This window comes from Rhinopithecus bieti, unplaced genomic scaffold (assembly GCF_001698545.2).
Source record: "Rhinopithecus bieti isolate Rb0 unplaced genomic scaffold, ASM169854v2 scaffold_12070, whole genome shotgun sequence".
Taxonomy (NCBI): domain Eukaryota; kingdom Metazoa; phylum Chordata; class Mammalia; order Primates; family Cercopithecidae; genus Rhinopithecus; species Rhinopithecus bieti.
Genome location: NW_016807449.1, coordinates 2,438,239 through 2,466,123, shown reverse-complemented (window position 1 = coordinate 2,466,123; position 27,885 = coordinate 2,438,239). Strand labels below are relative to the sequence as shown.

The following is a 27,885-nucleotide window of genomic DNA, read 5'->3' as shown; positions in this document are numbered from 1 at the left end:
TCTACTAAAATACAAAATTAGCTGGGTGTGGTGGTCGGCACCTGTAATCCCAGCTTCTCGGAGGCTGAGGCAGGATAATCGCTTGAACTCGGGAGGCAGAGGTTGCAGTGAGCCGAGATCAGGCCACTGCACTCCAGCCTGGGAGACAAAGTGAGACTCCATCCCAAAAAAAAAAAAAAAAAAAAAAAAAAAAAAGTTTTTTTGCACCGGAACAGGAAAAAAAAGAACACCCCCCCAAAAAAAAAAAAAAAAAAAAAAAACAGAAAAGTTTTCTTGCACGGCATAGGGATAGAGACAGACACACCCAAAAGTCAGGAAACCTTGTAATCAAAGGATTTTTTTTTTCCCACCTACCGGGTTCAAGAGATTTTCCTGCATCAGCTTCCCAAGTAGCTGGGATTACAGGCGCCCACTGCCACACCTGACTAATTTTTGTATTTTTAGTAGAGATGGGGTTTTGCCATGTTGGCCAGGTTGGTCTTGAACTCCTGACCTCAAGTGATCCGCCCACCTCAGCCTCCCAAAGTGCTGGAATTACAGGTGTGAGCCACTGCAGCCAGCCTGAAATCAAAGGATTTCTAAGAACACTGAAGTACTATTTATAGAGGGCTTCTGAATTTAAAAATGAAACAAAACTAAACTAATTTAATACTAAATCTGCCTTGTAACCTTAGAAAAGTTACTTTACGTTTCTGAGCTTTCTAATCCGTAAAACCCTCAGATCTCTACTCAAATATAGCCTCACCAGAGATGTCTTCCCTGTCCACCTATCTAAAATAGCAGCTACCTACCCGCTACTCTCTCTACTTCATGGCATTTCTCATCTCCTGATTTTATTATCTATTGATTGTTAATTTATTCATTCTCCATCTCCACCTACTGCTCTCTCTCCAGCAAAAGGATGGTGTTCTACCTCGCATCTGGGGCTATTCTCCTTGGTCTCCAAGTTCCTGCCACTCTGAACTTCTGTTGGCTCTTCAAATACAAGAAAACGGGCACGGAGTGTGCTGAAAAAGAAAAAAGTTACATGAAAGAGAGGAAGAGAGAGGGGAAACTGGAGTTTTCTTTCAGTGGGGGAAGGAGCATGCTTTCCAAAAGCAGAGGCAGTAGGTGGGCTTCCAGGCAGCACTGGCACATTTGGGTGACATGGATAATTGCTTCTGAGACACAGCTTCCAAAGAGCTCTTTGTTACTCAAGAAAATGCTTATAATTCAATTACAGGTTAAAAATATAAAACTAAGATACAAATTTCTATCTTTAGTTCTATCTCTACTACATTTAAAAATGCAATGAAAGGTTGAAAGGAAATACATCAATATAGAGAAGATGATCAGGCCGGGCGCAGTGGCTCACGCCTGTAATCCAAGCTACTCAGGAGGCTGAGGCCGGAGGATCGTTTGAACACGGGAGGCAGAGGTTGCAATGAGCCGAGATCGCGCCACTGCACTCCAGCCTGGGGAATCCTGTCTCAAAAAAAAAAAAAAAAAAAAAAAAAAAAAAGTGATGATGGCTACAAGTATGTTTATATCCTTATCCCTGATTTTACATTACATTTTTTAAAATCTTGTATTACTTTTTTTTCAGACACAGGTTCTCACTCTGTCACCCAGGCTGGAATGCAGTGGCATGATCCATAGTTCACTGCAGCCTTGAACTCCTGGGTTCAAAGGATCCTCTCACCTTATCCTCCAAAGTACTTAGGACTATAGGCATGTGCCACCATACTTAGCTAATTTTTAAAAGTTTTTTTCAAGATGGGAGTCTCACTATGTTGCTCAGACTGGCCTCGAACTCCTGTGCTCAAGTGAGTCTCCTGCCTCAGCCTCCAGAGTAGGTGGCATTACAGGCACAAGCCACCATTCCCCACTCACCTGTATTACTTTAATAATCAAGAAAAATATGGCCAGGCGTGGTGACTCACGCCTGTAATCCCAGCACTTTGGGAGGCTGAGGTGCGTGGATCACCTGAGGTCAGGAGTTCAAGACCAGCTTGACCTACATACTGAAACCCCATCTCTACTAAAATACAAAAATCAGCTGGGCGTGGTGGTGGGTACCTGTAATCCCAGCTACTCAGGAGGCTGAGGCACGAGAATCATTTGAACCCAACCCAGGAGACAGAGGTTGCAGTGAGCCAAGATCACACCACTGCACTCCAGCCTGGGCAACAGAGCAAGACTCCCTCTCAAAAAAAAAAAAATAAATAAATAAATAAATAAAAAACAGACCTTGAATCAATAACCTAACTCTAAAACTTAAGAAACTAGAAAAGCAAACTAAATCCAAAGCAGAGATGAATAGAGAATAGAAAAACAATAGAGAATTCAAAAGTTGGTTCTTTAAAAATATCGACAGAATTGACAAACCTTTAACTAGATGTACTAAGCAAAAAAGAGAAGACTAAAATTATTAAAATCAGAAATGAAAATGGGGACATTATCACCAATTCTACAGAAATAGGAAGGATTATAAGAGAGTACTATGAACCTATGAACAACTGTACTCCAATAAACTGGACAACCTAGATTAAATGGACAAATTGCTAGAAATACAAAATCCACTAAGACTAACTCACAAAGAAACAGAAAATCTGAATGGATCAATAACTAGTAAGGAGATCTCATTGGCGATCAAAATCTCTCAACAAGAAAAGCTCTGGACCTGATAGCTTCATGGGTGAATTCTACTAAGCCTTCAATGAATTAATATCAATCCTTCTCAAACTTCTCCAAAAACTTGGAGAGGGAACACTTCCTCATTCATCCTATGAGGCCAACATTGTACTAATACCAGAGCCATACAAAGACACTGCAAGAAAAGAACACTACAGACCAATATTCATTATGAACTTTGATGCAAAAATCCTCAACAAAATACTACCAAACCTCATTCAGCAGCATATTAAAAGGATTATACCCCATGCCAAGTGGGATTTATTCCTGGAATGCAAGAATGGTTCTGCATACAAAAATCAATCAATATAATACACCACATTAACAGAATGAAAGAAAAACATGATCATCTCAATTGATGCAGAAAAAACATTTGACAAAACTCAATACCCTTTCATGATTTAAAAAAAAAAAAACTCAACAATCTAGGAGTTAAAGGAAAATATGGCTGGGCATGGTGACTCATGCCTGTAATCCCCACTTTGGGAGGCCTGATGACCAGTTGAATCCAGGAGTTCAAGACCAGCCTGGGGCCAGGTGCAGTGGCTCACATCTGTAATCCCAGCACTTTGGGAGGCCGAGACAGGTGGATCACCTGAGGTCAGGAGTTCAAGACCAGCCTGGCCAACATGGTGAAACCTGCTCTCTACTAAAAATACAAAAATTAGCCAGATGTGGTGGCATGCACCTGTAGTCCCAGCTACTTGGGAGGCTAAGGCTGGAGAATCGCTTGAACCCCAGAGGCAGAGGTTGCAGTGAGCAAAGATCATACCACTACACTCCAGCCTGGGTGACAGAGCAAGACTCCATCTCAAAAAACAAACAAACAAAACAAAAACAAACAAACAAACAAACAAACAAAAAAACAGCCTGGGCAACATAATGAGACCTCATTTCAACAAAAAAATTTTTTTAGCTACTCAAGAGGCTGAGGTGGGAGAATCACTTCAGCCCAGGAGGTCAAGGCTACAGTGAGCCATGATGACACCATTACACTCCAGCCTGGGTGACAGAGTGAGACCATGTCTCAGAAAAAAAAAAAAAAAAAGGAAAATATCCCAACATAATAGCCATATACGAAAAATTCACAGCAAATGTCATACTTAATGATGAAAGACTGAAAGCTTTCCCTCTAAGATTAGAAACAAGTGTAGAATGCCTGCTTTTGCCACTTTTATTCAACATAGTACTGGAAGTCCTAGCCAGAGAAATTAGGCAAAAATATAAATAAATAAAAGGAAACCAAACTAGAAAGATGGTATGATCTTATACGTAGAAAATCCTAAAAATTTCATCAAAAAATTTTTTGAGCTAATAAATGAATTCAGCAAAGTAGCAGGATACAAAGTCAACAATCAAAACTCAGTTGCATTTTTATACACTAACAATCTGAAAAGAAAATTATGAAAACAATTCAATTTGTAATAGCATCAGAAAGAAAAAAATACTTAAGAATTAACTTGGTCAGGCACGATGGCTCACACCAGTAATCCCAGCACTTTGGGAGGCCAAGGCAGGGGATCACCTGAGGTCGGGAGTTCGAGACCAGTCTGAACAACATGGAGAAACCCCGACTCCATTACTGAGTTACCCGGGCATGGTGGCACATGCCTGTAATCCCAGCTACCCAGGAGGCTAAGGCAGGAGAATCGCTTGAACCCAGGAGGCAGAGGTTGCAGTGAGTCAAGATTGTGCCATTGCACTCTAACCTGGGCAACAAGAGCGAAACTCCATCTCAAAAGAAAAAAAAAAAAAAAAAAAAAACAAGAAGGTGAAAGACATGTACAAAGAAAACTACAAAGCATTGCTGAAAAAGATTAAAGGAGACATAAATAAATGGAAAAATATCCCATGTTCACAGGCTGGAAGACTTAATACTGTTAAGATGTCAGTGTTACCCAAAGCAATCTACAGATTTAGTAGCTTTTTTATTTATTATTATTTTATTATTATTATTATTATTTTGTTGTTGTTGTTGTTGTTGTTGAGACAGAGTCTTGCTCTGTCGCCCAGGCTGGAGTGCAGTGGCCGGAGCTCAGCTCACTGCAAGCTCCACCTCCTGGGTTTACACCATTCTCCTGCCTCAGCCTCCCGAGTAGCTGGGACTACAGGCGCCTGCCACCTCGCCCGGCTAGTTTTTTGTATTTTTTTTTAGGAGAGACGGGGTTTCACCGTGTTAGCCAGGATGGTCTCGATCTCCTGACCTCGTGATCCGCCTGTCTCGGCCTCCCAAAGTGCTGGGATTACAGGCTTGAGCCACCGCGCCCGGCCTATTTTATTATTTTTTTGCAGAAACAGAAAAACACGTCCTAAAACTAACATGAAATCTCAAGGGACCCTGAATAGCCAAAATAATCTTGAGAAAGAAGAAAAATGCTGGGGTACTCACATTTCCTGATTTCAAAAAATATTACAAAGCTATAGTAATCAAAATAGTGTGTTACCCGCATAAAGATACAGACTAAGGGAACAGAATAGAGGGCCCAGAAACAATATATGGAAAAATGACTTTTTACAAGGGTGCCAAGACCACTCAGTGAGTAAAGGACAGTCTTTTCAACAAATGATGCTGGGAAAACTGGATGATGTACATGCAAAAGAGTAAAGATGGACTCTTACCTGACACCACATACAAATACGCAAAATAAACCAAAGACCTAAATGTAACACTTAAAATTAGAAAATTCTTAGAAGAAAACATATGACAAAAGCTTCATGATAGTGCATCTGCAATGAATTATTGGATATGACACCAAAGGCAAAAGCAACAAAAGAAGAAACAGACAAACAGGACTTCATTAAAATGTTTTAAATTTGTGCATCAAGAGACACTATCGAAGGGGTGAAAAGACAACCCACAGAATGGGAGGAAATATTTGCAAATCATACGTCTAATAAGAGATTAATATTCAGAATATATAGAGAACTCCTAAAACTCAACAACAAAGAAACAAACAACACAATTCAAAAATGGGCAAAAGACTTTTAAATAGACATTTCTCCAAGGAAGACATACCAGTCTCCAAAAAGCACATGAAAAGATGTTTGACATCACTAATCATTAAGGAAATACAAATGAAAACTACAATGAGATAACACCTCACATCCATTAGGATGGCTAACATAAAAAGGCAGAAAATAAGAACTGTTGGTGAGAATGTGGAGAAATTGGAATCCTTATGCCTTGCTCGTCAGAATGTAAAATGGTGCAACCACCATGGAAAACACTATGGTGGTTCCTCAAAAACTTAAAAATAGAATTACCATATGATCCAGCAATTCCACTTCTGGGTATACACCCAAAATAACTGAAAACCAGGCCTGTAGTGGCTCAGCCTGTAATCCCAGCTCTTTGAAAGGCTGAGGTGGAAAGATTGCTTGAACCCAGAGGTTCGAGGCTGTAGTGAGCAGTGATCGTGCCACTGGACTCCAGCCTGGGAGACAGAGAGAGACCCTGTCTCATAAAAATAATAATAATAGGCTGGGTGCGGGGGTTCACGCCTGTAATCTCAGCACTTTGGGAGGCTGGAGCCGGTGGATCACCTGGGGTCAGGAGTTTGAGATCAGCCTGGCGTGCGCCTGTAGTCCCAGCTGCTCGGGAGGCTGAGGCAGGAGAATTGCTTGAACCTGGGAGGCAGAGGTTGCAGTGAGCTGAGATCACACCACTGCACTCCAGCCTGGGTGACAGAGTGAGACTCCATCTCAACAAAATAAATAAATAAAAAATAATAGATTCATGTTTCTTAAACACATTCTAGAATAGTTGTCCTTAAAAACAAGCTTTACTGAAGTGAGAGAACTGAGTTTTGGCCAACTGGCCACTTTCAACACCCATAAAGCCCCTTGAGCCCCAGGCAGACTCCTCCTCCCATATGGGTGCAACCCTCCATGGCGCCCCTGCACCGTCATCCCAAGCAACTCCTGAGCTCATGCCCTGTGGGGAGTGCTCAGGATCCCCCAGAAATGCCCATTCCCCTCACATTACCTCCTTCCCTGGAACTATAACCTCCAAAAAAGGAAAATAGGGAGCTGGTGTCCCATTTCTTCAAAAAGCAGAAAATAACTGCCCTAACAGACCAGTGAAGGGGCTGGACCCGGGTTTCTGCCACCCAGGCAGTTGACACTGATGGCTTTCCCCAAAGGCAGGGACTGATGGCTGAATCCTGTCAAGGAATTGGCTCAAACTCAGACTGGATGAGCGAGGAAAGCGGAAGACAGTTTCTTGTGTCCTACGTAGGGGGTAAAGGAGGGACCCCTTTGCCTCCTCAGCTCCACAGAGCCCAGGGCAACCAGGAGGCTCCCAGCCAACTGTCACCCGTCAGCGGAGCCCAGTGAGCCCAGGCCTGGAAAATGGCGCCCAGCCCCACACACCCCAGATCTGGGAACGTTTCAGGGCTCCCTGGGCCAAGTGACCCTCACCCTAGCCCCGAGGCTTCTGCCAGGTTCTTCAGTCCAGCCAGTCAGACAAAAATGAGGGGGAAGAAGCCCCAGCTGAGAAGCCTAGCAACCTCTTCAGGCCCCTTCAGGCATCGACGGATCGGTTCGGGCAACACCCTTCGATCTGCGTGGCTCGCGGCCTTTCCCGCGGATTCTCTGCGCATGCGCCGCCGCCGCCGCCACGGCCCCTCAGTCCTTCCCTAGTACCATAGCGAATGCTTTCGCCACTGCACCCTCCCCAACTCCCTGGTCTCTCCCTGCACGCACGTGCGCACATCCTCTGACTGCTCACGCGCTGCACCACACCCCACACCCCATATCCCATCCCATCCCAGACACCCACGACGCCACACTTCAGGCAGGGTTCTAAGACAAGTCCCTTCTCTGATGCATGCGCTTTGCTTCCACTTCCACGTAAGGAAGAAGAGGTGATGAAGTGGGAGAATCGTCTCATTCATTCCTTCTAGCCTTCAAACCTTTCACACTTAAAGATCGCCTCCTAGAAAGCAAACCTTAAATATGCGTCCAACAAGGCAGAGAGGGACGTTGTCAGAAGCCTACTAGGTTGCAGACAAGAATAAAAAACTCGAAGATTTACTTAGGTCATCCGTTCTCATACTTTGTGGTCTCTTAAGAATTATTAAGGACTCCAATAATTTATGAGTTATATTTATATGGGTTGTATGTTTATGTAAGTTGTATCTATCAGTATTAAAATAAATTTCTAAAATAATCATTGTTTAAAAATGTGTCGAAATAACATTTTTATTTAAAATAACTATAATTTCTACACCAAAAGAAACTTTGGGGCCGGGTGCAGTGGCTCACGCCTGTAATCCCAACACTTTGGGAGGCCAAGGCAGATGGATCACGAGATCAGGAGTTCGAGACTAGCTTGGCCAACATTGTGAAACCCCGCTCTACTAAAAGTAAAAAAAAAAAAAATTAGCCGGGCGTGTTGGCACAGGCCTGTAATGCCAGCTACTGAGGACCCTGAGGCAGGAGACTCGTTGGAACCCAGGAGGTGGAGGTTGCAGTGAGCCAAGATTTTGCCACTGCACTCCAGCCTAGGCGACAGAGCAGGACTCCGTCTCAAGAAATTTTGGGGAGAAGAATGGCATTTTACATTTTTGCAAATCTCTTTAATGTCTGGCTTCATAGAAGACAGCTGGATTCTCATATCTGCTTCTGCACCAAGTGTGTCAAAATAGTTCATGTCTTGTACCTTCTGGCAAACATTACTATATTCAAAGAGGAAATGAGAGTGAAAGGCAAATAACAACCTAGTAGTATTATGAAAATAATGTTTGGCCGGGCGCAGTGGCTCAAGCCTGTAATCCCAGCACTTTGGGAGGCCGTAGAGCGAGGCGGATCAGCGCGCATCAGTGCAGATCAAGACCGCACCCTGGCCATAACCATGGGTGAACCGTCTCAGTACTATAAAATACAACAACCTCAGCCGGGCGATCTAAGGACGAGCCGCACATGTAGTACCTCAGTTCCTATTCTAGGCAAGACAGCTGAGGCAGGGAGTATGTAAGCTGTAACCGGGAGGATGGCAGCTGCTGAGTGAGCATGAGCTCCGGCCACTGACACTCCAGCCTCGAGGCGACAGAGCGACGATACCATCTCATAAAAATCATCAAAAAAAAACACGAAAAGTAAAAAAAAGAATAATGTTCACCTCATGGAAGGAACCTCAAAAGTGTTTCACGAGCCCCCAGGAGTCCCTGGGCCACACTTTGAGAGTCACAGGCTTAAATTGTTATGATTGAACAAAGAGATGAAGAAGAAATTTTGGGGGTGCTATAAGAGTTCATCACAATTCTTGGGAATCATTCAATCCTTCAACACGTATTTATCGAGAGTCTACTAAATGCTAGGAACTGGGAATAGTGTAGAGAACAAAACAGACCCCATTCCTGCCCTCATTTTGCTTTACACAACAAGAAAACAGATATATGATAATATCACAAATAATTACATGATTATAAATTGTATTAAGTGCTATGACAGAACAGGCATGGTGGCTCACGCCTGTAATCCCTTTGGAAGGCCAAGGTGGGCGGATCACATGAGACCAGGAGTTCAAGACCAGCCTGACCAATATGGTGAAACCCCATCTCTACTAAAAATACAAAAATGAGCCTGGCGTGGTGGTGCACACCTGTAATCCCAGCTACTCAGGTGGCTGAGGCACAAGAATCACTTAAAACCGTGAGGCAGAAGTTGCAGTGAGCCAAGATCACACTATTGCACTCCAGCCTGGGTGATAGGGTAAGAACCTGTCTCAAGAAAAAAAAAAAAAAAGTTATGACAGAAAAAGGCCATAGACCTATTTATTTTATCTACTTTTTTTTTTTTTTTTTGAGACAGAGTCTCACTGTCACCCAGACTGAAGTGCAGCAGCACAATCTCAGCTCACTGCAACCTCCGCCTCCCGGGTTCAAGCAATTCTTCCTGCCCCAGCCTTCCGAGTAGCTGGGGTTGCAGGTGCCTGCCATTACACTTGGCTAATTTTCATATTTTTAGTAGAGACAGGGTTTCACCATGTTGGCCAGGCTGGTCTCGAACCCCTGACCTCAGATGATCTGCCCTTCTCAGCCTCCCAAAGTGCTGGGATTATAGGCATGAGCCACAGCACCTGGCCCATAGACCTAATTTAGAAGGAGGATTTCTCTAAGGAAATAACACTAGAGCTGAGGCTTAAAGGATGATTTACCAGGTGAAAACTGTGTGTGAACATCTCAAGCCTCGAGGCTGTCCACAGGCCCTGAGGCAGGGCAAACTGTGAGTTCAAGGCACCAGGAAAAGTCTCAGTCGGTCAATAAATATTTATTGAATTATGTGCCCCACACTATCCTAGACCCCTGGGATACAGTTATGAAAAAGATTTTACATTCCAGTTGCACAAAGAGAGTACATGCCTAAACAGAAAGAATTTCAGAGAGTAAGAGTGCTGACAGGGAGTTACTTTAGACAGGGTAGTCAAGAAGGACCCTTGGGGGAAGTGATATTTCAGCAGAGAGCTGAAGGAGATGAGGAAGGGAGCCTTGTGAACAGCATGCGGGAGAACATTCCAGGCAAAGAAAATGGCAACAGCAAAGGCCTTGAGGCAGAAGTACACTTGGAAATGGCAAGGAGTCTAATATGAATGGATCCCAGTGATTGAGGAAAGGGTTGCAACAGATCAGATCAGATCAGAGAAGTGGCAGGGGCCAGACTATCATTTGGAGGCCCTTATGGGTCATGGTCGGAAATTTTTTTTTTTTTTTCTGGGTGAGATGAAAGCTATTTGAGGGTTGTGAGTCAAGGAGTGACTTTCATTTTAACAGCAGGACCCCCCTGGCTTCTGGGCAGAGAATAGGGTATATGGGTGTATTCCTCTGTTTTCCCACTGCTATAAAGAACTGCCTAAGACTGGATAATTTACAAAGAAAAGAGGTTTAATTGACTCACAGTTCAGCTTGGCTGGGGAGGCCTCAGGAAACTTACAACCACGGCAGAAGGCAAAGGGGGGAAAAATACCTTCTCCACAAGCGAAGTGGGGAAGAGCCCCCTTATAAAACCCTCAGAGCCCCTTATAAAACCATCAGATCTCGTGAGAACTCACTCCCTATCACAAGAACAGCCTAGGGAAACCACGCCCATGATTCAATTATCTCCACCTGCTCTCTCCTTTGACCCATCAGGATTATGGACATTACAATTCAAGATGAGAGTTTGGGTGGGGACACAGCCGAATCGTATCAGTGGGCTAAGGATAGAAGCAGAGAGCCCAGTAAGGAGGAAATCTCTAGTCCAGGCAAGAGATGGTGGTGATTAGATCTCGGTAATAGCCATGGAGATGGTGAAAAGTGGTCAAATTCTGGATCTACTTCAAGAATAGAGCCGACATGATTTGTTGACGGATTGTGCGGTGGTTTTAAAATACGTCTGCAAATTCTTTGACACTTTGAAAAATAAAGTCTATTTCCCCAACCTTTGAGTGCAGTCTCTCCTTAACGACTGGCTTCCAATGAACAGAAGTAATGGTGGGGAACTTCGGGACTAGGTCATAAAAAGCATTCCTGTTTCTCACTTGCCCATTCCCTTCAACTGATTTATTAAAGGAAGCCAGCCACCATACGGCAAGGACACTCAAGCAATCCGTGAAGAGATCCATATAAGAGAAGAGCTGAAATTTCCTGCCAGCAACCAGCACCAGGTGAGTGAACCATGGTGAAGTGGATCCTCCAGCCGCAGTTAAATCTCCAGATGACTGCAGCCCCAGCCAACATCTTGACTGCAACCTCATAAAACACTGAGCAGAACTCATCCAAATAAGCTGCTCCCTGATTCCTGATCCACAAAAACTACAGTAGATAAGAAATATTTATTGTTTTTTCTTTTCTGAGACAGAGTCTCACTGTTGCCCAGGCTGAAGTGCAGTGGTGCGATCTCAGCCCACCACAACCTCCACGTCCCGGATTCAAGTGATTCTCCTGCCTCAGCCTCCCGAGTAGCTGGGACTACAGGCATGTGTCACCATGTCCGGCTAATTTTTGTATTTTTAACAGAGACAGGATTTCACTATGTTGGCCAGGCTGGTCTCGAACTCCTGACCTCGTAATCCGCCTGCCTCAGCCTCCCAAAGTGCTGGGATTATAGGCGTGAGCCACTGCTGCTGGCCTAAGAAATGTTTATTGTTTTCAACTGCTAAGTTTGGGGTAATTTGTTACAGACCATTAGAAAACTAACGGTGATTAGGTTTGGGGGTGAGAGAGAGGAATCAAGAATGACTCAGGCGGGAGCAGTGGCTTGCACCTGTAATTCCAGCACTTTGCGAGGGCGAGGTGGGAGGATTGCTTGAGGCTAGGATAGTAGGATACTAGCCTGGCCAACATAGCAAGGCCTTGTCACTTAAAGGAAAGAAAAGAAAATTGTTTTTTATTAGCCAGGTGTGGTGGCACGCATCTGTTGTCCCAGCTACTCAGGAGGCTGAGTGGGAGGATCACTTGAGCCCAGGAGATTGAGGCTGCAGTGAGTCATGATCATGCCACTGCACTCCAGCCTGCATGACACAGCGAGACCTAAAAAAAAAAAAAAATTCCAAAACTTTGGGCCTGCAGAATTGAAAGATGAAGTAACAATTTACTGAAAAGGAAAGCACTGGAGTGTGCACGAGGTGGGAGGGAATCAATAGTCTCGTTTTGGGCGTGTTAAGTTTGAGATGTCGATTACACAGCCAAAGGGAGAGGTTAACTTGTCCTTCACTGCAAGGAGACCTGGGAAATGAATCCCCCCGAGTCTGCAGTTCAGAGGAAAGTTTGAGGCTAGGCATATAAATTGATAAGTCAACAGTATTGAAGATTGCCACGAACACTATGGGACTGCATGGTATCATCTCGTGAGTGAGTGTAGCTGGAAAGGGTTGGGACTCCCCAAATTTTAGAAGCTAGAAAAAGGAAGATCCACTGAGGATTGAGGAGAACCAGCCAGTGAAAAAGGAAGGAGGAAAAGCAAGAGGGAATTTGCCAATAAAGGAGGAGGGGATCAGGTGAATTAAATGGGTAGACTTGCTGTTCTCAAATGTTAGTGCACATCAGAGTCACCAGGAAGGCTTGTTAAAATACAGATCGCCAGGCCAGGTACAGTGGCTTGCCTGTAATCCCAGGACTTTGGGAGGCCAAGGTGGGTGGATCACCTGAGGTCAGGAGTTCAAGACCAGCCTGGCCAAATTGGTGAAACCCTCTCTACTAAAAATACAAAAATTAGCTGAGCATGATGGTGGGCGCCTGTAATCCTAGTTACTCAGGAGGCTGAGGCGGGAGAATTGCTTGAACCCGGGAGGCAGAGGTTGCAGTGAGCCGAGATTGTGCCATTGCACTCCAGCCTGGCTGACAAAGTGAGACTCAAAAAAAAAAAAACCCCACACACAGATTGCTAGGCCCCGCCCCCAGAGTGTCTGATTGAGCAGGTGTATTGGCTTCCTGAGACTGCTGTATAAATTACTACAAACTTAGTGGCTTAAAGCAACAAATATATACATATACATATATATATATATATATATAATCTCACAGTTCTGGATGCCAAAAGTCCGAAATTAAGGTGTAAGCACGCCATTTCCTTCAAAGGCTCAGAGGAGAATCCTTCCTTGACTCTTCAGTTTCTGGTAGCTCCTGGTGTTCCTCCCCTCCCACCCACCCCGTAGGGTCTTGCTCTGTCATCCAGGCTGGAGTGCAGTGGTGCAATCACAGCTCACTGCAACTTCGATCTCCCAGGCTCAAGCAATCCTCCCTCAGCCTCCTGAGTAGCTGGGACTGTAGGCACATACCAAAGCCCAGATAATTTTTTTGTTATTGTAGACAGGGTCTCACTATGTTGCCCAGGCTGGTCTCGAACTCCTGGGCTCATGTGATCCTCCTGCCTCGGTGTCCCAAAGTGCTGGGATTACAGCCACCTCACCTGGCCCATAATAATGTTTTGATATATATAGTGTATGCAGTAACAGGTATTCTATTTGTAGTTGTTAGGATGTTTAAGGTTACCTGCTTTAACAAACAACCCTAAAATCTTAGTAGCTTAATACAATAGGTTCTTACTTACATAAAGTCCAAAATGCTTTATGTAAGTCCAAGGATAATTCTCAGCTTCCTGCAGCCAGTGAGTGAAGGCAGAAAGAGTAAGGATTATGGAGGACATTCTAGACTGAGTCTGGAAATGGGCTACGTCCCTTCTGCACTCATTCCATTGGCCCAAGACCAGTCACATGACCTCAACTTCACTGCAAGGAGACCTGGGAAATGAAGTCCTCCTGTGTGCCTAGGAAAAAAGAAACCAAGTTGGTGACCATGGAAGCTGCAGTGAGCCATGATTGCACCACTGCACTCTGCCACCTACCCTTTGACTTCTGGTTACTCATGAACTCACCTGTGAAGAAGGATCAGTGGGTGGGAAGAAGGGACTGGTGTATTAGTGTCCTATGGCTGAATAGCAAATTACCACAGACTTACTACTTAGAACAACAGAAATTTATTCTTGCATAGTTCTGTAGGCCAGAGTCCAAAATCAAGGTGTCACCAGGGCCCCGCTCCTTCCAGAGGCTCTGAGAGAAAATCAGTTCTTTGCATCTTCCAGCTCCTGGTGACTCCAGGAGTTCCTCAGCTTGTAGCTGCAGAACTCCAGTCTCTGTGTCTACCATCACATGGTGCTCTCCTCTTCTGTGTCTTCTCCGCTGTGTGTTTCTTAAGACACTTGTCAGCCGGGTGCGGTGGCTCATGCCTGTAATCCCAGAACTTTGGGAAGCCGAAGTGGGTGGATCACGAGGTCAGGAGTTCAAGACCAGCCTGGCCAAGATGGTGAAACCCCACCTCTACTAAAAACACAAACTAGCTGGGTGTGCACTCCCAGCTACTCAGGAGACTGAGGCAGAGAACTGCTTGAACCTGGGAGGCGGAGGTTGCAGTGAGCTCAGACTGTGCCACAGCATTCCAGCCTGGGTGACAGACTTGTCTCAAAAAAAAAAAAAAAAAAAAAAGGACACTTGTCATCATATTTAGGGGCCACACAGATACACAGATAATTCAGGATCTTGGGATCCTGAATGTAATTACACCCGCAAAACCCCTTTTTTCCAAATAAGGTCACCACAAGTTCTGAGGATTAGGACATAGACTATCTTTTTGGAGAACGACATGCAACCCATTACAATCAGCTATAATTATTTTTGTAGAAAACAATGGGAACCTGACTTAGGATGGTGGCCTTGGAGAGAAGTGGGTGGGTTTGCAATGTATGTCAGTGGTAGAGCAGAGGCGTTGGTGGTGGTTAGAAACAGAAGCTGAGGGGCTGGGCGCGGTGGCTCACACCTGTAATGTCAGCACTTTGGGAGGCCGAGGCAGGTGGATCACTTGAGGTCAGGAGTTCAAGACCAGCCTGGCCAACATGGCAAAACACTGTCTCTACTAAAAATACAAAAATTGGTCAGGTGTGGTGGTGCAACGCCTGTAATCCCAGCTACTCAGGAGGCTTGAGACGGGAGAATCGCTTGAACCCAGGAGGCAGAGGTTGCAGTGAGCCATAATCGCACCACTGCACTCCAGCCTGGGCAACAGAGTGAGACTCCATCTCAAAACAAACAACAACAACAAAAAAAACCCGGGTGTGGTGACTCATGCCTGTAATCCCAGCACCTGGGGAGGCCGAGGTGAGCAGATCACTTGAGGTCAGGAGTTCGAGGTCAGCCTCAGGAGTCTGAGGCAGAAGAATCACTTGAACCCAGGAGGAGGAGGTTGCAGTGAGCCGACTGCACCACTGTACTCCAGCCTGGGCGAAGAGCAAGACTCTGTCTCAACAACAACTGAAAAAATAAAATCTGAGGGATGAGCGGGGTGGTGACTCAGTGTTTGGATACAGAACTGTGTGGCTCAGGTCTGGGTTTCAAAAAGACCCCTCTGGGGCTCTGTGGGGCATAGACTGGAGGGAGAGACTAGAAGCCAGGGAGAAGCCTAGAGTCAGGGTCCAGGTAGGAGAGCAGGAGCCCGGAGCCTACCTGAGCCCTCAGGACAGAGAAGAGGGGTGGAGTGGAGACTCAGGAGGCAGGAGGGGTCTGGTTTAGAGACTGATGCGCTGTTGGGGGAGAGGGGACAAGATGGGGCTTTGACCCCATGACTAGACAGATGGTGGGGCTGCCTCAGATGAGGAAACCAGGTGAGAGAATTTGGGGACATCAGGGGAAAACTGCAGAGGACACTGGGTGTGCACCTGCAACCAGGCACTGCAGACCCAGATCTGACTGTCAGGATCCCAGGCTCACTGCCTCCTCCTCTGGGGCCTCTGCTCCTCAGGCCCCACTGCAGAGGCAGGAAGTACCGCCTGATGCTCAGCTTCCGCTGGGGGTGTTGGCACGGCCCAGCGCCCTCTCCACTCCCAGGGACCTTCCCACCTCGAGCCTGTAGCACTTTCACTTCCCCAGGTACCCAGCCCCTGCCCCCAGCATCTGGGTGCTCCCTGGTCCAGAACAGGCTGCAGACTCTGAGAGGTGCAAAGACAAGTAGGGAAGGGGGAGACAGAGAAAGGAAGACAGGCTGGGCACAGTGGCTCACACCCATACTCCCAGCACCTTAGGAGGCCAAGGCAGGAGGATGACTTGAGCCCAGAAATTTGAGACCAGCCTGGCAACACAGTGAGACTCCCATCTCTACAAAAAATGAAGAAAATCAGCCAGGCTTGGTGGTGTGCACCTGTAGTCCCAGCCACTTGGGAGGCTGAAGTGCAAGGACTGCTTGAGCCTGGGAAGATCCGGGCTGCAGTGAGCTATGATTGCACTACTGCATTCCAGCCTGGGTAACTGTCTCAAAAACAAAAACAAAAGAGAGATGAAGAGAGAAAGGAGGAAGGGACCCAAAGAAGGGACCAGAAACACAGAGAAAGGCCAGGCACAGTGGCTCACGCCTGGAATTCCAGCACTTTGGGAGGTCAAGGCAGGGGGATCGCTTGAGTCCAGGAGTTCCAGACCAGCCTGGGCAACCTAGCGAGACCCCGTCTCTGTTTTTTCAAATTAAATATAAAAAGAAAAAGCACTCCCATTCCATAGCAAGACGCCATTTCTACAAAACATACAAAAATGAGCCAGGCGTGGTAGTGTACACTGTAATCCCAGCTACTCGGAAGGCTCAGGTGGGAGGATTGCTTGAGCCCAGGCTACAGTGAGTTATTTGCCGCACTGTAGTCCAGCCTGGGTCAAAAGTGAGACCCTGTCTCAAAAAGAAACAAATACATAAATAAAATAAAGAAACACAGAGAGAGGGAGAATAGAGACCCCAGGGGACAGGAGGAGAGAGACCCAGAGGAGGGAGAGACTTTGCTGAGAGAAGGGGACAGAGATGGGGAGTGGCAAGAAGGTGGGGACAAAGACCCAGAGAGGAGGAACAAGAGACCCAGGGCGGGGAAGGGGAGACACAGCTGGATGCAGAGATGGGAGAGCTTAGCAGGCCATGAGGTCAGAGTGTCTGTGAGGTCAGCTGCTGTCCAGGGTCAGCCCCGGGGTCCCCACACCCAGAGGTGGGTACAGTAGATCAGGTGTCCCTTTAGATCCCCCAGCGCCTGAGACATGGAGACCTGGGAGGGGCTGCCCCGTGAGTCCTTGGTGCCCACAAATTCCAAGGCCCCTCAGGTACCACAGTGTGTGTCCCAGTGGGGCAGGTGAGGGAGACAGGGACAGAGAGAGAGCCAGAAAGCCACCTTGCATGAAGCAGGAGGGGGTGGAGCCCCACCCCTGGAACTTCCTCTTTCGGGGTTCTTCCTTTCTGTCTCAGCTCTCCGTCTCTCTTTCTCTCAGCCTCTGTCTTTCTCCCTGTCTCCCCTACTGTCAGTACCTCTTCTGTGTGGTGAGTGGACCGCTCACCCCTCTAGGTGAAGATGTCGGCCCAGGAGAGCTGCCTCAGCCTCATCAAATACTTCCTCTTCGTTTTCAACCTCTTCTTCTTCGTGAGTTGCCTCATGGCTCCCCAGCCCGGGCCCAGCCCCTGCCGCTAACCCTGCCCTCATCTTCCCCCGTGGCCCACCACCATATCTGCCACTCCTCAGGTCCTGGGCAGCCTGATCTTCTGCTTCGGCATCTGGATCCTCATCGACAAGACCAGCTTCGTGTCCTTTGTGGGTGAGGGGGGCTGGGGCAGGTGGGAGGGCCTCCCCCAACCCAAGTGACTTCCTGTGGTCTCCCTTGTGTCAAGGAGACCCATGGTGCCCTACTCTGCAGGCAGGCCACAGGCTCCCATCCACTGCTCACCGCTGCTTCGCTTCTCGGAGCCTGCGTCTTCCGGCAAATGGGGTTGTGCATACAATGACCATGAGAGCCATTTCTCAAGCACTTCCTATCTGTCGGGCCTTGTGGCTGGTCAGATGCCCCCACAAACCTTCCCCTCTCTTGAAGTTCAGAGAGGGGAAGTCCCTTGATGGATGTCATATAGCAAGGAAGTAAAATAGCCGAAATAACATTAATAGTAATAGGAAAAAAATAATGAAGTATGACCCTAAATAATAATGAAATATGACCCTAAATGTTCATATTTAAGAAGTCTTTGCCCTGCGTTGAGGACTGGGTTGAACACATATTCCCGTGTGTCCCTCAAAATGACCCTAGGGGCCGGGTGTGGTGGCTCATGCCTGTAATTCCAGCACTTTGGGAGGCCGAGGCAGGTGGATCACTTGAGGACAGGAGCTCGAGAATAGCCTGGCCAACATGGTGAAACCCTGTCTCTACTAAAAAATACAAAACATTAGCCAGGCATGGTGGCACGTGCCTGTAATCCCAGGTACTAGAGAGGCTGAGGCAGGAGAATCACTCGACCCTGGGAGGCGGAGGTTGCTGTGAGTCGACATCACACCACTGCACTCCAGCCCAGGTGACAGAGCGAGACTCCATCTCAAAAAAAACAAAAACAAAAACAAAAAAAACACAACAAACAAACCAAAAAAACTCTGAGAAATAGATACCATCCCCTAGGCCTCAGGGAGGTTTCAAGAGCCAAGCCAAGGTCACAGAACAAGTGATAGGGCTGAAACTACTGGGGATGAGGAGGAGCTGAAGGAGGAAGGAGAGGGTGAGAGGAAGAGAGAGATCCAAGGATAGGAAAAAGAGGCCCAGAAAGAAGAGAAAGTTTCAGAAGGAGACAGGGACTCAGGGTGGGGCAGGGACAGAGTCCCAGAGAGAAGGGCACCAGGATACTGCTCCCCACTTGGGCGGCTGCCTAGGCGGGAAATGGGGCTGCCTGGAATTGTACCACCCGGCTCATCATTGCTCCCCTCACCTCTCCCAGGCTTGGCCTTCGTGCCCCTGCAGATCTGGTCCAAAGTCCTGGCCATCTCTGGAGTCTTCACCATGGGCCTCGCCCTCCTGGGTTGTGTGGGGGCCCTCAAGGAGCTCCGCTGCCTCCTGGGCCTGGTGAGTGCCTCATCCCTCTCCATCCCTAGGAACACTCGTATCCCCACCCTCAAAAATGGCCTGGGCCAAGGTTGCGAGGGTGGTCAGCCTGATCTCTCCACTCTGCTCCCCAGTATTTTGGGATGCTGCTGCTCCTGTTTGCCACGCAGATAACCCTGGGAATCCTCATCTCCACTCAGCGGGCCCAGGTGAGCTTCCTGCAGTGGCCACCACCCACCCCCAGCAGAGAGGAGGGGGAACAGAGTAGTGGGAGGGGGTGGAGAGAGACGGAGAAACAAAGGCAGACAGGGACTGACCTAAATAAAGAGAAATAAGAGGCTGGGCCTGGTGGCTCATGCCTGTAATCCCATAATCCCAGCACTTTGGGAGGCTGAGGCTGGAGGATTGAGTCCAGGAGTTTGAGACCAGCCTGGGCAACACAGTGAGACCCCATCTATATTAAAAAATAAATCCGGGTGTGAGGGTGCGCACCAGGGGTCCCAGCTACTTGGGAGGTTGAGGTGGGAGGATCACTTGAGCCATGGAGTTTGAGGCTACAGTGAGCCATGTACTCATCCTGGGTGACAGAGTGAGACCCTGTCTCAAAAAATAAATAGACACACCGACCCGGACCAAGGGAGAGAGGGATAAACAGCTCCAAAGGGAAACACACAGGAAAAAGAACAAGAGAAAGAAAAAGATGCCCTGAAAGAAGAGACAGAGACTTAATGAGCCATAGAAATAGTGGGAGAAACAGACAGACCTGAAGTACACAGAGCTAGCCATTCAGTGAGGATCTGAGACTGACCCAGAGATGCACAGGGACCGCCTGAGGCTGGCACAGCCCGAGAGGGGGTGGGATGGGGCGGGGCACATGAGGTCCAGCCTCACTGGTGGCCTCTCAGCTGGAGCGAAGCTTGCAGGACATCGTAGAGAAAACCATCCAAAAGTACCGCAGCAACCCCGAGGAGACCGCGGCCGAGGAGAGCTGGGACTACGTGCAGTTCCAGGTGAGCCCTCTCCTCCAGCTCCCTCACGGACTGACCCGCCTCAGCCCTGTGCTTCGAGGAGACTCCACCCCAATGTGGCCCCCACCCCCAGCTCTACGACCCGAACGTACCCCAACCCCTCCCAGGCCCAACGCCCCCCACTCCCCAGATGACACAACTGGCCCCGGCATGGCCCAGTCTCCCAGTACCCAGACCCTGGCATGGCTTCGCAATCTACCTTGAGAGACTCCGCCCCCGCCCCGACCGGAGGTAGTCAGGCCCCTAGTCCCAAGACCCTAGCCAGGTTTCCTACCCCGCAGTAACTCTGGCTTTCATCGGACCCCGCCCCCGATGAGACTCACATGGTCTCGCACTCCCATTCACCTGTCGGGTATCAGAGGCTCAATCGCACCGCCCACCCAATCTCTGGTCCAGAGCGCGACGCTGCAGCTACTTCCCCTGCCCCAGATCACCCCGTGACCCGTGTCTCCCAGCCCCATGTTCCCGTAATGTCCCCTGGCCCCGGCCCCATCGCGACACCAGCCCACTGGCCCCCACTCCACACCCACCACTTAGTCCCCTGCTCCCCGACCTGACCTCATACCCATCACCTTGTCCCCTGATCCGCAACATCATATGTCTCCAGTCTCGGTCCCTCTGACTCGTATCCCTCTCCCAGCTGCGCTGCTGCGGCTGGCACTCCCCGCAGGACTGGTTCCGGGTTCTCATCCTGAGAGGTAACGGGTCGGAGGCGCACCGCGTGCCCTGCTCCTGCTACAACTTGTCGGCGACCAACGACTCCACAATACTAGATAAGGTGATCTTGCCCCGGCTCAGCAGGTCTGGACAGCTGGCGCGGTCCAGACACAGTACAGACATCTGCGCGGTCCCTGCAAACACCCACATCTACCGCGAGGTGGGCAGGGGTTCGGAGCTGAAACCTGTCGAATAGGGCGGGGCCTGCGGGAGGGGCAGGGGTGCCGGTGAGGGGCGGGGCCTGAGAAAGGGCGGGGCTACAAGAAAAGAAAGGTACGGTAGGCGGGGCGGGGCCCTCTGAAGGGAGCGGGGTCCGTAGGAAGGACAGGGCCTAAAGAAGAGGCGGGGCTAGCTCTGGAATACAGACATCTAGGGAGGGGCCAGGCTTGGAAAAGGCTAAGCGAAGGTGCACTAGTAAGGAGACGAGAGAGGCCTGGTGACTATGGGAGCGGGCAGATGCCTGAAGGCGGTGAGAGTCGGGCTGAAAAGAACGCTGGCCCTGGGCTTGAGAGTCCCAGAAAGAATCCCTTTAACTTTTCCCTACACCCGCAGGGCTGCGCGCGGAGCCTCCAGAAGTGGCTGCACAACAACCTTATTTCCATAGTGGGCATTTGCCTGGGCGTCGGCCTACTCGAGGTGATCTGGCCCCGCCCCCACCCGCGATCTGCCGGGATTTACCCTAGATGGCCCTGCCCTTCATTTCGCGTCCTCCGGTTGCCTGGGAAGGACGCGCTCGGGGCGGAGCGCAGCCCACCCCAGCCCTCCCGCGGCTCCACCCAGCACCAGGGGTGGGGGGCGGCCTAGCTTCAGGGAGCCCTGATTGGCTGCACGCAGGGAAAACCTCCTGCTATTGGCTGCAATCTCCCTCCCCTTTCCCCGCAGATGACTGTCATGATGATGAGCGTGCAGCTACAGCGCAGGGCACTCCGCCGGAAATGCGAGCCGCACTTGCCGGGCGCTAGGGGTTCGAGCCCCGGGCCCAGTCTGATCGCTGACGGCGGCGGCGGGCGCAGCGGCAGTCTGTGGGGTGGTTGGGGCATGGCGGGTGCCTGCCCCAACTGGGGGGACAAGGCCCCGCAGGGCAAGCTGCCCATGGCCTTGGGGTTCTGGCCGCTGTGGGTTCAAGACGAGGACCAGCCTGATACTGGGAGTGCGGGCGCAGAATTAGAGGCCGAGGCAGAGTCAGAGGCTGAGGCACAGGGGGAGACAGATGAGCCTCCAGAATAAAGGACCCTGGGCTTGCTTCCGACCTTACTCCTTCTCCCGACCCCGCCTCCCCACCTATAGCAGCAGCGCTTCCCCTACCCTCACCTGTTGCAGCTGTTCCCGCCTCACCAGCCAGCCCTGCGGCAGTTTCCCTCGAGTCCCGCCCATTTCTACCTATCCCGTAGAAATCCCGTGAATTTCTACCAATTCACGGCCCCACCCCTGACCTTTCTCGCCCAGGTGGGCATCACCCCCGTCTCGCCAGCACCCCTTCGACTTCTCTGACCTCATCTCCTTTCTCTATAGCTCGGGTTCATGACGCTCTCGATATTCCTGTGCAGAAACCTGGACCACGTCTACAACCGGCTAGCTGGATACCGCTAGGCCCCGCCCTCCCCAAAGTCCCGCCCTGCCCCGTCACGTGCGCTGGGCACTTCCCTGCTGCCTGTAAATATTTGTTTAATCCCCAGTTCGCCTAGAGCCCTCCTCCTTCACATTCCCCTGGGGACCCAGGTGGCTGCCTGTCCCCGCTGCTGTCACCTCTCCCACGGGACCTGGGGCTTTCGTCCACAGTTTCCTGCCCCCATCTGTCGGCCTACCACTTCCCACAAGATTATTTTTCACCCAAACCTCAAATAAATGCCCTGCGTTTTTGGTAAAATAGCTTTATCCTCTGTCAGAACACAAACCAACAAACTTTGAGAGGGGAGGGAGGAAACAGTCTAGCTCACAGCTCACTTGTGGGGGGGATGAGATTAGAAAGCTTCAACCCACTACTTGTGCAGCTGAGATAAAGTCAAGACCCTAGCACCCACTTATAAATATCTCGTTATATTAAAAAAAAAAAAATTTCCAGGGCCCACCTGGCTCTGCTCCTGTACAGAAAGGGTTAATCTTCACTTTGTGATCTCACAGGTCATGGAGTGAGGGTGGTAGAGAGAGGCAGAAATTTCAGGGGGAGGGGTGGCTGGGAAAAAGTAAAGGGGACAAGCCAATGTGTAACTAGGGCCCTCCAAGACATGCAGAGGAGTGGGGGGGCCCTGCCAGGGGCTGAGAAGTCAGTGCTGCACCTGGGGGTTGTCTCACTCCTGTCCCCACAATCCCTGATACTCCAGAGTGATCTGTCCTTTCAGACACCCACTGTGAGGTTCCAATATTGGGGTTTATCCTTTCCTCAGTCCCAGCCTGTTCAGCTCTCCAACCAAGTTTTGGGGGCCCCTCTAATGGGGGGGGATGGCCCCAGTTGCTTAGGCCTCTGAGGTCAACCCCTTTACATCACAGCCCTCTCCCCAAATAAGAAGCATGAGGTGAGCTGGAGGACCCTCCTTGGGAGGAGGGTGTTCTGGGGGTGAGCCAGTTTTGGGGTCCCCCTTCAGTCCCTGACCAGGCGGTAAATGTGATGCTGGGCCCCACGCTCGCTGGTGGAGACCTCGAAGACATAGGCGGTGCAGAGCAGCAGTTCCTGGGTGTCTCTGTTTGTCACCACCTGCCAGGGAGGCCAGGACAAGGGACTTATGCTTAGAAGGGAGGGCAGGGACCCCTATGCACCCCCGCCAAGTTATCGTGGAATACCCAGCAGGCTCTTTTCTATCTCCAGGAAACAGGCGGCCACCATATCATGTTCCCCAGGAGAAAGGGATGCCCAAAAGTCAGTTCCCTCAGCTGAGTGTTGGCAGTGATGGTGTATCACATCTCAGGGTCAATCAGGTTCCCATCATATCACATTCCCCAGGTAAAAGGGATCCCCATCATGTCACAGGTAAAGAGAGAACCCTCCCTGCAGGTTCCGCAGTCAAGGGGTCTCTGCCTCACCAGTCCAAAAAGTTAAAGGGGCTCCCACCGTATCATGTTTCTTGAGAAGCTGAGGATCTGCCTTGAAGTGACCTCCAGTCAGCTTCCCCAGGGAAGGAGGGCCCCACCTTACGTGCGAGTGCTATGGGGCTGGGCGCGGTGGCTCACGCCTGTAATCCCAGCACTTTGGGAGGCCTAGGCGGGTGGATCACTTGAGGTAAGGAGTTCGAGACCAACCTGGCCAACATGGTGAAACCCCCGTCTCTACTAAAATACAAAATTAGCCAGGCATGGTGGGGCATGCCTGTAATCTCAGCTACTCAGGCGGCTGAGGCAGGAGAATCGCTTGAACCCGGGAGGCAGAGGTTGCAGTGAGCCGAGATCTTGCCACTGCACTCCAGCCTGGGCGACAGAGCGAGACTCCATCTCAAAAAAAAAAAAAAAAGAGAGAGAGAGGGCTGTGACATCCCCACCACATCAGTTCCCTAAGTGAAGGGGTCCCCTAAACTAAGGGTCAATGGTGGGGTCCCCACTGCATCAGTTTCCTGGTTAAAAGAGCCTCAGGCTGAGGGCTCACTTCGGAGTCCCTGCTGTGTCAGTCCCTGGGTGAGGAGTTCCCCTAGACTGAAGGTCTGTTATAGGTACTGTCCCTTCACACTGGGGGCCCCAGGGGGCCCCCACTCCAGCCCAGCCCCAGGCATCACCTGGAGGATGGTGAAGTTTTCCAGGACGCTGTTCATCATGTATCGCTCAGGCAGCTGCCGCAACTTGTGCAAGAAATTCACCAGGTACTCGCACATGGGCGAGCGTAGCAGGCGGTACACAAATCTGCCATCCTCCAGCTGGGCCCGTTCCGTCTGAACCAAGGGGCAGGGAGTGGGGAGAATGGTGGCTGAGAGACACATGGGTCACCCCAGGAACTGAGCTCCACCCTGTGCCTCTAAGATGCCATCACACTCACTCTCACTGCCACCTTCCTTTCATGACCCCACCCACAGTGACCGGAGACTGGGCCTGAACCCTCAGGGATCCAGCTCAGGATCTCTGAGCCTGCAAATCAAAAGCCCCTCAAAGTGATGCTCTGAACCCCCAAAGACTTCTGAACTCCTCTAACCTCCCAGCCCTCAGATACCCTCCAAAGACACCTCCATGACATTTTCAAACTCTATCTAACCTCTAAACTTGAGACTTCCCCAAGTCTCCAGCAACCCCTAAGTCTGACTGCTGAACCTTCTTGCCCTAGGAATCTCTCCATATCCATAAGACCCTTCTCAATCTCAGTGACTCTAAATCTCTATACTACACATGACCTGTCAGCCCTCAGAATGATCCCTACCTGTGACTTCGGACTCCACATTAGCTCCCAACACGTGCATTAAACCCTCAAAAGAGGCTGGGACCCACTCCCTCCACGCACACCCCCAAATGCCTGAGCCATCATGGCTTCTGGTCCATTCTGCACCCCCAAGTGCTGGGTGGCTGGGCACTCACCCGCCCAGAGCTCCACCCCTCCAGCCTCACCTCCACCTTCTCCACCACCTGCTTGCCAAAGGAGCAGACCTTGGAGGAACAGGTGAGGGTCATGTGTTCCAGGCTCTCATACTGGCTGCTCACTCCGTAGAAGCCACCACTGCTGATGCTGCCACCGGCCCCCGCCTCCTCGCCACTTGGGCCCCAGTTCAGGTCCGCCTGGGAGATGGGAAGGCACAGATGAGTCAGAGGGGACGTCCCTTATAAACAGTGGAGACTACGGGGCGCGGTGGCTCATGCCTGTAATCGCAGCACTTTGGGAGGCTGAGGTGGGTGGATCACCTGAGGTCAGGAGTTCGAGACCAGCCTGACCAACATGGAGAAACCCCGTCTCTACTAAAAATACAAAATTAGCCGGGCGTGGTGGCGCATGCTTGTAATCCCAGCTACTGGAACACTGACGCAGGACGCAGGAGAATCACTTGAACCTGGGAGGCGGAGGTTGCGGTGAGCAGAGATCGGGCCATTGCACTCCAGCCTGGGCAACAAGAGTGAAACTTCATCTCAAAACAAAACCACAGCGAGGACTCTGCCCCATAGCCTAGTTTTCCCACTAACCCTGCAGTTCCCGGCTTGATTCCTCAGTGCTTTTTTGTTTTTTTTTTTTGTTGTTGTTGTTTTTGGAGACAAGATCTTGCTCTGTCACCCAGGCTGGAGTGTGGTGGTACAATCACAGCTCACTGCAGCCTCGACCTCCTGAGCTCAAGTGATCCTCCCACCTCAGCCTCCTGAGTAGTCAGGACCACAGGTGCATGCCACGACACACAGCTAATATTTTGTATTTTTTGTAGAAACAGGGTTTCACCATGTTGCCCAGGCTGGTCTCCAACTCCTGGGCTCAATCAGTCCTCCCACCTTGGCCTCCCAAAGTGCTGGGATTACAGGCGTGAGCCACCACGTCAGGCTTTCAAAATTCTCCAAGGGCTGGTTTCTGGAGAAGATCCACTGTCCATCCGTGTTGAAGAAGTCTGGGTCCCCAAAACAGTCTTGGCCCTCTCTCCCCAGTAACCAAAGGAACCCTGGAATTCAAATTCAACCTTTTTTCTTTTCTTTTTGGTTTTTTGAGACGAAGTCTCGCTCTTGTTGCCCAGGCTGGAGTGCAATGCCATGATCTCGGCTCACTGCAACCTCCGCCTCCCGGATTCAAGTGAGTCTCCTGCCTCAGCCTCCCAAGTAGCTGGGATTACAGGCACATGCCACCATGTCTGGCTAATTTTTGTATTTTTAGTAGAGACGGGGTTTTGTCATGTTGGCCAGGTTGGTCTCGAACTCTGGAACTCAGGTGATCCACCCGCCTCGGCCTCCCAAAGTGCTGGGATTACAGGCATGAGCCACCATGCCCGGCCAATTCAACCTTTTTCTCTTGAAGCCCGCAACTCAAGAGTTTAGCCCCTTCCAAGGGCCTGGTTACTAAGGAGGCAGTTACTGCTTAGCAACCAATTCAAGATGAACACCTCCCTCTAAGCCCCTCTACCCTGGTTGCTAAGGCAAGTTGCTATTCCCTAGCAATGGGACTTCACGGAGCCCGCGGAGCCCTGACTCCTCTTCAGAGCGCTTCCCCCTCGGCCGAATCTGAGAGGTCAGACTCCCTCCATAACCCCAGTGGCCAAGTGTGTAGACAGCTGGCCAAGTGTCACTAGGCCAAGTGGGGCCTAAGGAAGCCTAAGAGTTCATCACAGCTTTGGTCTGAGTCACCTCCTTGAGAGGCGCACCTCTTCCTCTTCCTAACTTTAGTTGCTAACACTGTGCCAGGTCAGTCTTCTCAGGGGCTCAGCTCCATCCCTCACTGTGGCAAAACCAAAGACCTTACCAGCTGCTCCTCTGAACCCCTTCAGCAGCTGGGCTTCCTAAGCGGGTGGCTCTCCAGTCCTGGGACCTGATGAGGCCTGTCTTAAGCCCCAGCAGTGTCTAAGCCCTCAGCTGCACATCCCCAGCGCAGTTTCAGGCCCCTGCTTCACACGGCAGAAAGCTCCAGAACTGTGAACAGCAAGCTCCAGAACAGCAACATTCCCAGCAAGGCCAATAAAGTTCAGGTCCTCAGCAGGCTTTCTTTCTTTCTTTTTCTTTCTTTTCTTTCTTCCTTCCTTCTTTCTTTCTTTTATCCTTTCCCGTTTCCTTTCCCTTCCTTTCCTTTCCTTTCTCTTTCTTTTTTTTTTTTTTTGAGACAGGGTCTCATTCTGTCACCCAGGCTGGAGGGCAGTGGCGCACTCTTGGCTCACTGCAGCCTCCACCTCCCGGGCTTAAGTGATCCTCCTGCCTCAGCCTCCAGAGAAGCTGGGACCACAGGTGCGCACCACCACACCCAGCTAATCATTTTTTGTAGAGTTGAGGTCTCGCTGTGTTGCCCAAGCTAGTCTCAAACTCCTGAACACAGGCGATCCTCTCGCCTCAGCCTCGCAAAGTGCTGGGAAGATAGGAGTGAACCACCACACCTAGCCAGGCTTTCTTCTCAGAGACTAGATCCCTCTACCACCTTTGTTATTATAAGAGCTAGCACCGGCTGGGCGCGGTGGCTCAAGCCTGTAATCCCAGCACTTTGGGAGGCCGAGACGGGCGGATCACGAGGTCAGGAGATCGAGACCATCCTGGCTAACA

General features: G+C 49.9%; 3 protein-coding genes across 13 annotated transcripts in view; 1 reads left to right on the top strand and 2 right to left on the bottom strand.

Moving 5' to 3' along the window:
• SLC6A16 (solute carrier family 6 member 16) overlaps positions 1-22,334 on the bottom strand; it is a 33,539-nt gene extending 11,205 nt beyond the window's left edge. For 2 of the 6 annotated variants that reach the window (XM_017882218.1, XM_017882223.1), the window contains exons 1-2: positions 7,093-7,274; positions 914-1,007 (exon numbers count right to left, since the gene is read on the bottom strand). The gene's annotated coding sequence lies outside the window, so the exon portion shown is untranslated. Of the gene's footprint in view, positions 1-913; positions 1,008-6,216; positions 6,248-6,658; positions 6,819-7,092; positions 7,275-13,701; positions 13,777-22,255 lie in introns of those variants that run through there. The other 4 variants (XM_017882220.1, XM_017882219.1, XM_017882222.1 and 1 more) reach the window with 4 other exon arrangements.
• Positions 17,251-22,630, top strand: CD37 (CD37 molecule). Of its 6 annotated transcripts, none has more exons than XM_017882230.1 (9): positions 17,251-17,269; positions 17,435-17,583; positions 17,683-17,751; positions 18,915-19,039; positions 19,153-19,227; positions 19,924-20,028; positions 20,687-20,923; positions 21,316-21,399; positions 21,646-22,017. In XM_017882230.1, the coding sequence occupies exons 4-9, from the start codon at positions 18,977-18,979 to the stop codon at positions 21,988-21,990; spliced, it is 909 nt and encodes a 302-aa protein (XP_017737719.1). In that variant the 5' UTR covers positions 17,251-17,269; positions 17,435-17,583; positions 17,683-17,751; positions 18,915-18,976; the 3' UTR covers positions 21,991-22,017. The 6 variants fall into 6 exon arrangements, with proteins under 6 accessions (XP_017737719.1, XP_017737716.1, XP_017737713.1 ...); XM_017882227.1 differs by having other exon boundaries at positions 17,683-17,755; XM_017882224.1 differs by lacking the exon at positions 17,251-17,269 and having other exon boundaries at positions 17,296-17,583.
• The window catches only part of TEAD2 (TEA domain transcription factor 2), a 22,732-nt gene continuing 17,465 nt past the window's right edge, over positions 22,619-27,885 (bottom strand). The window contains 3 exon segments of the mRNA XM_017882036.1: positions 22,619-23,455; positions 24,465-24,617; positions 25,282-25,449. Coding sequence (XP_017737525.1) covers positions 23,342-23,455; positions 24,465-24,617; positions 25,282-25,449 — 435 coding nt within the window. The 3' untranslated portion in view covers positions 22,619-23,341.

What these genes read in the sequence shown, in the direction of transcription:
- CD37 (XM_017882224.1), top strand. Translation starts at nt 17,343, where the DNA reads ATGAAGCAGGAGGGGGTGGAGCCCCACCCCTGGAACTTCCTCTTTCGG. An exon ending in TCTCCACTCAGCGGGCCCAG is followed by an intron (nt 19,228 to 19,923) that starts GTGAGCTTCCTG and finishes GTGGCCTCTCAG; the next exon opens with CTGGAGCGAAGCTTGCAGGA. An exon ending in TGGGCGTCGGCCTACTCGAG is followed by an intron (nt 21,400 to 21,645) that starts GTGATCTGGCCC and finishes CTTTCCCCGCAG; the next exon opens with ATGACTGTCATGATGATGAG.